The sequence below is a fragment of the Centroberyx gerrardi genome, chromosome 18, assembly GCF_048128805.1.
Source record: "Centroberyx gerrardi isolate f3 chromosome 18, fCenGer3.hap1.cur.20231027, whole genome shotgun sequence".
NCBI classification, from domain to species: domain Eukaryota; kingdom Metazoa; phylum Chordata; class Actinopteri; order Beryciformes; family Berycidae; genus Centroberyx; species Centroberyx gerrardi.
The window spans coordinates 24846584-24856837 of record NC_136014.1 but is presented as its reverse complement, the minus strand read 5'-3'; the positions used below and the strand labels follow the sequence as shown (position 1 = coordinate 24856837).

Sequence of the window (10254 nt, the reverse complement as noted above, 5' to 3'; positions counted from 1 at the left end):
TGAAGGGATAAATGGAGTAAACACTCCCATCTCTGTCATTTTGGAGACTAATTATAAAGATCTATAATCCATTAACATTACAGAAGTCTTGTGTCAACAATTACTTAACGCACATTGTCCTGAAAACTAATGCTGTCCAAACGTCCGTGCACAGAGCAATTACAAGCAGAAAAATGAATTTTCTCTCTCTTAGTTTGACTAGTCTGGCTTTAACACACGCACACACACACACACACACACACACACACTGATTAGGTATAATCAGGATCAGGACTAGAGGATTTGTTTGTGTCTTCGTTGAGTTTACATGTTATATAACTCTCTCTCTCTCTCTCTCTCTCTCTCTCTCTCTCTCTCTCTCTCTCTCTCTCTCTCTCTCTCTCTCTCTCTCTCTCTCTCTCTCTCTCTCTCTCTCTCTTCCCCCCCCGCAGGACTTGCTGATGATCGACCAGGTGAAGGAGTTTGCGGCCAACGTGTACGAGACCTTCAGCACGCCGCAGGAGCTGCAGAAATAAACCACCGGACCGGGCGGGAGGAGGAGGAGGAGGAGGAGAGGAGGATGATGGGAGGGGAAGAAGAGAGGGATGGAAACCAGAGTCAAAAGCCCATGACTGTTTATCCCTCCCTCCCTGTATGTGACATTTCCCTCCTCTAGATCCTGCAGACTTTCTCTCTCTCTCTCTCTGGGCAGACAGTTAGTAGAAGTGTCCGCCTCCATCTGCGGACGGCGCCATGTTGGATTTTGAGAAACCCTCATAATCACAGGAGGGGCCTGAGATCGGTCAGGGCCCAGCTGCATCTTGGGAACTGAAGTCTTATTCGGCCGGTGATGTGGTTTTATTACAACCTGACAGGCGGAAGTAAGGGTGGGAAAAAACTACAACTCCCAAAAAAACTTCAGCGAAGGACTACAGTCAGAACCATACAGAGTTTTCATGAACATCTCCACTTCTTCACACAAGATTATGTTGAAGCAATGTCAGATTATTCTGTTTATTACAGGTTTTATGGTCCCCCCCCACCCCCCCCCCCCCCCCCACCCCCCCTTTCTGTCACCACTGTTGAGTGTTTCATGTTGGTTCACATCTCCAGATGTTTAGCCGCCGTTTTGGCTGTGTGTGTTTTGAGATCAGAAAGGTTTAGAGTGTGTAAGACTGTCACTCAAGTCTTTTTCACGAGGATGGTGTGTGGGGTTAGACTGATATGGGTTTCTGAAGGCCGATATATATTTGGATTGAAGCTGCCGGTAACTCATATTTTGTGCCGAATGCCAATATTCAGCGTTTTTTAATTTGACCATTTTCATACAAAAAAAATCCCCAAAATAACCAATGTGCAACCTTAAAACTCAATTCAAACCAAGAAGAAGAAATATTTGGATCAAATATTTGGATCGGAAGCTGCCAATATCTGATATTTTGTGCTGATATTAAATGTCTTTGAATTTGACCATTTTCATACTACAAAATTCCCAAAAGTAACCATCATGGAACACTAAAACCGTAAAGAAGAAGAAGAAGAACTGCAAAAATAAGAAGAAGAAATATCAGATCAAAATGTCGCTTTACAATTAATTTAAGTTAAAGGCTTCCCATAGACAACCGGTGTAATACAGGAAACTCTACACTAAATATATAATCAATCAAACAGACATATCCATCATAACAGAGGTTAGACGATACTGACTGGCCAATATCCAGTTTTAATGAAAGGCCGATATCAGCAGACTCATATTGGTCTAACCCTAGTTTTGTGTAGTTTGTGTTTTTGCCCAGCAGGTGTCACTCTCGTTCAGCTGCTGTTCACCTGCTGCACTCGGTCCCACTGACTTTATATGAAGGCTTTCATTCCAAAATGCTCTGAATCTGTTTTTAGGGGAGAAAAAATCATTCCTTAAAATGTGACACTCAATAGTTAAGAAATATATGCGATTCCATGTTTAAAAATGTTCCTATTTGGTTGGCAAAGTTCTTAAAATGGCCAATAATTTTGATTATTGTGAAATTTCCTGTCATGCCATCTGTTATTTTGTAAGAGTGGGTGGCATTAGGTATCTCATTTTTGGAATGAAACCCTTTAATTTGTAGAATAGTGATTCCTTTATCCTTTTTGTTTACATTTTGTTTTTTGTTCTTTCACAATATTTGTTTATTTGTGTGTGTGTGTGTGTGATCATAAAAATCTGTAGTGTTTTTAGTGTTTTCTGTTGGGGAATAACACAAGATGTGGGAAACCTCTTTGACTGAGCTGACAACTGAGGCGTTTGGTTTTAATAATACAATATACGACACAACAGGTAGGTTCAGCCGAGCGATCTGATTGGTCAAGACGGGTTTCAGCCATGTTGATCACTCACTCGAAATCCAGGGATCAAGTGGGCGATCTTTCTCATTTTCTCCTGTTTTTGATTCTTATACATGTACACTACTTTGAGGAAACCTCTTGAGACAAAACACATGCGTTGGTAATTGTTGTATAAAAGTCATTAAACCCTAGAGGGCGCTGTTTACTGTGATTATAGGTACTTTGCATCACCTTTCTACCCAGAATCCCAGTAAAAAATACCTTCTTGAGTTGAAGTACCATTTCCAAATACTTCTTATACTTTGATTTATCCCTCTTGGCTGTCAGATGGGTGGGGTTTGCCACATGGGAAAGTGTTTGAAAGTCAATTTTTCCTATAATTTTCTGTGACTGACAGTTTACCTGATGCTATCTGAGTTGTCCTGATGTGGTAAACTCCGCCCATCTGCTACTCCAAGATGCAAATTAAAACAAACAAACTGAAAATTGTTTGCAAATTGAATTCGACCCAGTCCTGATGTGTTTCATTCAAGCCAATATTTGCCCAAACGCCCAACTGCTACTGTTTGTATTTGAGTTACTCACCGTCTGATTGGTCACGGGAGTCCAGTACTGAATATGAAATGATAGATCAACACCCGTCTCTCTTGATCTCACTGGAGAATGATGAGAAATCACCAACCAGCCAAATGCTCTTCAGTTTTTGGCTGATAACACCTTTATTTGGAGTCTTATTTTGTTCTAAAAAAAAAAACCTTGCTGGCTGGTTGGATTGTAGAGGAGAAAAGTTGATTTACTTGCCTAAATCTTTGTCTGTGGACGCTCATTTTGTCTCCATGCGTTGGATTTATCAGTCACACAGAAAGGTTCATTTCCTCGTCAGGTTCTGCTAACTTGGCTCCTGTTTGGGTTCTAATAAACAGTCAGGTGAGAATGTAAAACTCTGTATGTACTCTATGATATTATGCCTTTTTGTAACTTAATGTTCTGGATGACAACTGAAATGTATATGTTTGTAGCAATTTATTGAAGAGATAATAAAGTAAAATGTGATTTAATATATATCCTTTGTTGTGTGTTTTGTGTGTGTGTGTGTGTGTGTGCTTTTAAAGCCCCAAATTAGAAATGATTTGGCCTTGTGAATTTTGGTTATATACACCATAAAAAAGGGAAAGATTTTGATTTATACATGGAAAATAAGCTTTTGGCGGCTTTCATAACCCATTAGAATTTAAAATAAAAATCTGTTATATTTGCGTTTATAAATGAACAACATAAACCTTTTAAAGCGTTGAAATAAATGTAAAGCTCAAATGTAATTCAATTAAAAGCTGAAACAGTGGAAAAAAACTGCTTTCAAGCGAATGAATCAACAGGTAAACAAAGCCAGTAGAAGTGCCGCAGTGTTTCAACAGGGGGCGCTGTGCTGCAGCTGAAGAGTCTCATTTCAAAATAAGAGCCACCCATGGGGTAAAAAAAAAACTGACAGCTATTCTTATTGCAAAGTGATTGGTGGCATGAAACTAAAGCACATGATGGATTACAGAACTATTAAAGATCTGAGTCACTTTATGATCTTTGCTTACAGAATAGATCAGAGGATGACATCACCGTTGGTTTTGAAATATTGAACTGATGAATTTTGGGTAGGAAATGGATATCTAGCATTTTAGAATTAAAGTCAGCCTGGAGTGAGATTTCAGAAGACAGTCTGTTTAGATTTTGATATTTATAAGGAAATAGAGGAATGTTTCTAGAGAGGAATATCAGTTTATTATAAGAGCCGGGGTCTGAATCCACTCCAACTGAACTACAAAGAACTATTTTTTCTTTTCAAGAGTTTTTTTTTTTTACTAGGAGATTGAATGGGGAAGTACAGTATTTTCATCGAAACACCATATTTGGTCAAGTTTACTTATGGAGGCTCTTATCAAACAGGTCTGTATACAATAAGTGCTTTACAGAAAACCAAGGACACAGAAACAGATAAAAACAAGACAGTACATCACAATCTCTGAGAAATGTGGCCAGAGTGTGTGTGTGTGTGTGTGTGTGTTCTTGTATTTCTATGAGGACCAAATGTCCTCACAAGGATAGACAGATGAGGAAAATCCTCAAAAGTGAAGACATTTTGCTGCTCCTCACTTCTTTAAGAGACTAGTTGAGGATTTGATTTGAATTTAGGAATTGAGTTTAGGATTAGGATTAGGATTAGATTTAAAATTAGGGTTAGGGTTAGGCATGTAGTGCTGAGGGTTAGGAAATGAATCTAGTCAATGCAGGTCCTCACAAGTACAGTACAAAACCAGGGTGAACTAAGTTTTTTTATTTTTTTATTTTATTTAACCTTTATTTAACCAGGCAGGTCAATTAAGAACAAATTCTTATTTACAATGACGGCCTAGCAAGAGGACAAAAGGACCTCTCGAAGGGTAAAGGGAAAAGGGGACAAAAAAAAAAAAAAAAAACACGCAAAAGAAACTAAACAAAGAACAATCCAGATAAGACTATCAGACACAAATGTTCCATACATCGCAGTGGCAGAGAAACCCAACACAGCATGGGAACGGGGAAATAATCAAAACACACACCAAACAAACAACCAAATAAAATTACAAGTCATGCAAGTCATGAAGCAGAACAGACAAATTTCTTCGTCAGTTAAAAGGCTCGGTGACAGTTGCAGGTGTGTATGAACAACTCTGCAATAGAGTCCTTAAAAGTAGTGAGGGAGATCAATTTGTCCAGTTTGTCCATTTGTCCTGGGAGCAGCAGACTGGAAGGAGGACTGGCCAAAAGAAGTATTAACACGGGGAACTTCTAGCGAGATATGGCTGGCAGCTCTGGTGTTATAGGGAGTGGATGACAATTTTAACAAGTGTATCAAATAAGGAGGAGTCAGGAGGAGGGTTTTGTAAACGAGTGTAAGCCAACCTCTCGTCGAATCTCGTCGAATGTGTAACGATGGCCAATTAACAGAAGTGTATAAGTCACAACGATGTGTTGTATAGGGGGCATTTGTGGCAAACCTAATTGCTGAGCGGTACAAAACACTGAGGCGTTCAAGGACACTCTTGCTTGCATGCCTGTAAATGACATCGCCACAGTCAAACAAGGGGAGAATGGTCATTTGGACCAGGGAGCGTTTCGCAGAGTGAGTAAAGGAAGAGCGACTCCGGTACAAGAAGCCAAGTCTTGCTTTTACTTTTTGACTGAAGATGTAATAAGTGCTGAGAAAAAGAAAGAGTATTATCTAACCATATACCGAGGTTTTTATAAGAGGTGACTTTGTCCAGAACCGAGCCATTAGTTGTTGTGATGCTTCCAGGCGGGATAACAGACTTCCTACCAAACCACATAACTTTTGTTTTCGATGTGTTTATAACAAGGTTAAGACTAGAGAAATGCCACCTGTGTACCTGTATATTGAAGCTGTTAAACAAAGGTAAAACAATAGCAGCTTTCCAAGAACAAGGGCTTTCAGCAGTTTGAATGGAAAGATTAAAGAGATAAGAAACTGGGGCAGCAATTATGGGACCTTGAAATAGTAAGGGTCAAGGTCATCAGACCCAGACGGTTTTTTAGGGTCTAGCTTACGTAGCTCATCCAGCACTTCATCCTCAGTGATAGTGCGAAAACTGAAAGAATGTGCTGAAGATGAGATGGCACTGTGTAAAGACACAGCGTCAGACAGGCTAACAGAATTGGGATCAAATAAGAACCCAAATGTGATGAAATGGCGATTGAAGACCTCTGCCATGAGCACCTTGTCTGAAATGATTGTACCATCAGAGTTAAGGGAAACCGGGAGAACGGGTTCCTATCTTCCGTAACTCTGATCGTTTTCCAGAACTTATTTGGATCTGAGATACTACGGGAGAGCTGATCTTTACAATAATCAGCTTTGAGTTTTCGGATGGTCTGAGTGCATTTATTTAGAGGTTGTCTGAATGTCAGCCAGTCTGTAGGAGACTGTGAGAGTCATTTTTGCGATGAAGAAGCTCAACCAGATCCCGGTTAATCCATGGAGACGAACTAAGTGAATGACAGACTGCAGGGAAGTAAAGAAAAAGAAAGGAATGGTTGGTAAAGTGGGTTGTAGGCTGTTATGAATAAACCGGTTTTGAGTCTGGACTTAGATAATATTTGTTCCAGGGAAGGTGCAGCAACTGATGACGTAATAACTTGTCAAAATATAATAAATGTCTGTATAAATCAGTTAAATATTAACAGCAAAAACTGTTAATGTCATGCTGTTTTTTTCCCCCCTGATAATATAATACATTAGTACATTACCTCGCGATTATTATATTATCACCTAACAGGTTTTATAAGATTTTTTACTCCTTCAGTGGGACATTTTGACAACATTATTTACATTATTCAACAGTTATCACATCATCAGCTGCTGCAGAAGCTCCACTCCACTGTAACATCTGTCAGATATCAAATAAACAGAGATTTATTTTTGCTTTTCTTGTGTAATATTTAGTCATGATGATTTTATTTGTGTCAGAGATCACACCTCAGTAATCCAACCCCCCTTTCCCTGTTCCTCATATTTTTAACTCCTTAGCTGTATCTAAAAATGCAACCATCACCCTGCTGGCAGTAACTTATTCACACACTACCAGTCAAAAGTTTAGAAACACCTGATTGAATGTTTTATGTTTTTCATTCTCTTAAAGCCATTTTGATCTAAAAGCTTCTGCTTAAATGCTTGAAATTAGTTTCTTAGACAAATATAAATAGTGAAGTTGATCCTATGTATGAATTTCTTTCCTTTGCCTTTCCATCAAGGCAAAGGGCGGCTGCTTTAAATAATCTAAAATATAAGATAGTTTTGATTTAACACTTTTTTGGTCCCTGCATAATTCCATTTGTGTTATTTCACAGTTTTGAGGTCTTATTCTAAAATGTGGAAAATAGTAAAAATAAAGAAAAATGTGGTGCGTCCAAACGTTTGACTGGTAGTGTATGTTCTCTATTGATTCATATTGTGTTTGTGTGAATATTTTCAAAGTCTCTACCCCCCCCCCCCCCCCCAGAAATTTGGTTTATTTGACTTAAATTGGTACAAAAATGACCGGAGCTCTTTCCAGGAAGTCTGGAGGATGAAGCGTCCCTGGAGGAGCGGCTGAGGGAAGCGGCTCCGTCAGACCGACCCTCAGGAGAGTGACTCAGGAGTTTCTGCTCGGCACTCGTGTCACATCTTGAAACTCCTTCTCCCTCCATCCCTTCCTCAATCGTCTGAGAGCTTTCTCTCACTGTTGCTGGAACTGGTTTTATAGTTACAGTAAGCCCCGGGAGTTGCATCACCGTTCTTTAACAGGTGCAGCAGTCCATTGGGACAGGTGGGTAGGTGTATTTTTTGGGCAGATTTAAGGATATTGAGTAAAAATATCAGCTTCAATCCAAAATTATCAGTATTGATATCAGTGTTCAAAAACCCATATCGGTCAAAACATAGTACTTATTTATAGCAGGAACAATAAATACCAACAGATTCAGTTAATGACAATGTGACATTAGCGACATCAAATGGTTCAATTACAAATCAATCAATTATTCAAAGGATCCATTTATCTAGGGACATAAAATCTGCATTCCCAAAGTCTTTTAGTTAATATCTGTCTGAAATATTTTGCTGTCAGTGTAGCACACGCATTTCTTTTCTCCTAGAATTTATTGCAGTTTTTCATTCGAGTTAAACTTTTCAAAATGACTGCATATTATTTTGAGCTTATAGGAAGACAAGCTTCTCTTATTTTTCATAATCAACATTCCTTCTGTCGCTCTTTCTTTTGATTAATTGAACATGTTTCTGTGTCGTATCTCATCGTTGGACGTGAATCTGTACTGCATACTTTGCCGCAAACCAAATTTTCCCACGAAACCTGTTAACGTCTCTCCTTTATCCTTAAATAAACAGACATTTTGGTGATGAATCATTTCCAGTGGAGCTGACGGATTTAAAGTAGGTAACGAGGCCATTTGAGGGCGCCGTGAAGCCATTAGCCAACACTCTTATCAAACCTGCAGTAAGGGCAAACAGTGGAAAAAGCCAGCAGACAAATATCACCGCCAAGAGACGGCGTACAGAAGTACAAGGGTCAACAAAGCAAGAAAAACAGAATGAAGAGGTGGGGATGGCGCTTCAAAACTCTGATCAATCATCAACTTTATTGATATTGCATATTTCATACACAGAATATAACTCAGGGTCCTTAAAAAAGAGCTGGGACAAAACAAACTGTAAATCAAAGCTGTAAAAACAGTGACACATCACTCCGGTGGAAAATAAGACATAAAAACATAAAACAATTACAAGTTGTAATCCTGGTGTGTGTGTGTGTGTGTGTGTGCGTGCGTGTGTGTGTGTGTGTGTTTGTGTGCGCATGCTATCAGTCACATAATGATGATCCTAACAACATTCATTCTCTTCCTGGTTGTGTGTGTGTGTGTGTGTGTGTGTGTGTGTGTGTGTGTGTGTGTGTGTGTGCCTGTGTATGTGCTTTCAGTCACATAATGATGATCCTAACAACATTCTTTCTCTTCCTGGTTTTGTGTGTGCGTGTGTGTGTGTGTGTGTGACTCAAAAGATGACTTCATCTTTCTATTGACCCTCTCTTACATTTTACCTTATATGGGGGGTAGATGGGGGAGGGGTGTGCATGTGTGTGTGTGTGTGTGTGTGTGTGTGTGTGTGTGTGTGTGGAGTGGGGAGGGGTTGTGTGTGTCGATATGGATAAAAGATATTTTACTGAACTGCTGTTGTTTCCTGTCAGATGTCGGTGAGCTTTGAGAAAGGAAATTGCAATTTAAAACTGTATTTTTTTTTTTTACTTTGGCAGAATCTTTTCATTTCTTCATTCTTCATTTATTTATTTATTTATGTTCTACTCAGTTGAAGCTGAATTTCATGGCATCTGTGCTTCATCAGAGTAAAACTACCTGAGGTTTAATCGGGATTCTGAGCCTGTGAGGTCTCAGGTTCGACTCCAGCAGGGGGCTTTAATTAAATATCAGATATCGACCAATCGGTGTCGTCCACCTCTGATACGATGCAGGTTCCTCCCTGAACACAGATACAGAAAAACAGCCTGACAAGGAAATTTTCCTTTTTATTTATTTATTCATTTAATTGTTCAATTCTGTTTTCTGTGAATTTTGATCTCCATTGTATTCCTCATGTGCTCTGTCAATAATTCCAAATAATCCCAAAAATGGAAAAATACAAATAATCTCTGTAAAAAAAAATTGGGATTAAGTCTTTAAAATAAAAGTTTTTGAAACTGCTGATAGTCAGGGTGGGTGTTGATGTTGATTCTTCATCCATTAACTATGTGTGAGTTTGGGTCGACTAAAGTGATTAGAATATTTCATGTTAGATTACATTGGATTAGATTAACTCATGATTAGATGAACTCATATGGAAAATAATCGATCTATTTAACTAAAATGTTTACATTAGATTAACTCATAGTATGACTCAAGTGCCTTTATTGTATTATAACATTACATCATAGGAGTATGAGTGGAAAAGTGGAAAAAACAAAACTGGCTAAAGTGCTTATTTTATATTATCATGTTATATATTAGACTAGATTAGATTATATTAGACTAGATTAGATTAGAATTTTATGTTCATTTTTAAGTTTTACTTGATTTTTAACTATAGTTTAGATTTTTCAGCAAAAAATGTAAGTAAATTAAGTCAAATAAGAAAACTTTTTAAGTTTGTGTTTTACTCAATATCTGGAATAGAATAGAATAGAATAGAATAGAACAGCCGTTTGTCACATTGGCAGATATGGGTTTTCCTACTAACTTTTGTTGTATTCTATCCTTTCACACACACACACACACACACACACACACACACACACACACACACATACACAGGAGTAACAAACATATTAATATTCTCACAGTATGAGAAATTCCACA

At 38.4% G+C, this 10254-nt stretch overlaps 1 protein-coding gene across 2 annotated transcripts in view; it reads left to right on the top strand.

The window, feature by feature from the left end:
* pex3 (peroxisomal biogenesis factor 3) overlaps positions 1-1004 on the top strand; it is a 9028-nt gene extending 8024 nt beyond the window's left edge. For both annotated transcript variants that reach the window (XM_071908666.2, XM_071908668.2), the window contains exon 12: positions 432-1004. In XM_071908666.2, the coding sequence (XP_071764767.1) occupies positions 432-515 (84 nt within the window). In that variant the 3' untranslated portion in view covers positions 516-1004. The remainder of the gene's footprint in view (positions 1-431) is intronic.
* Positions 1005-10254: the final 9250 nt, after the last annotated feature.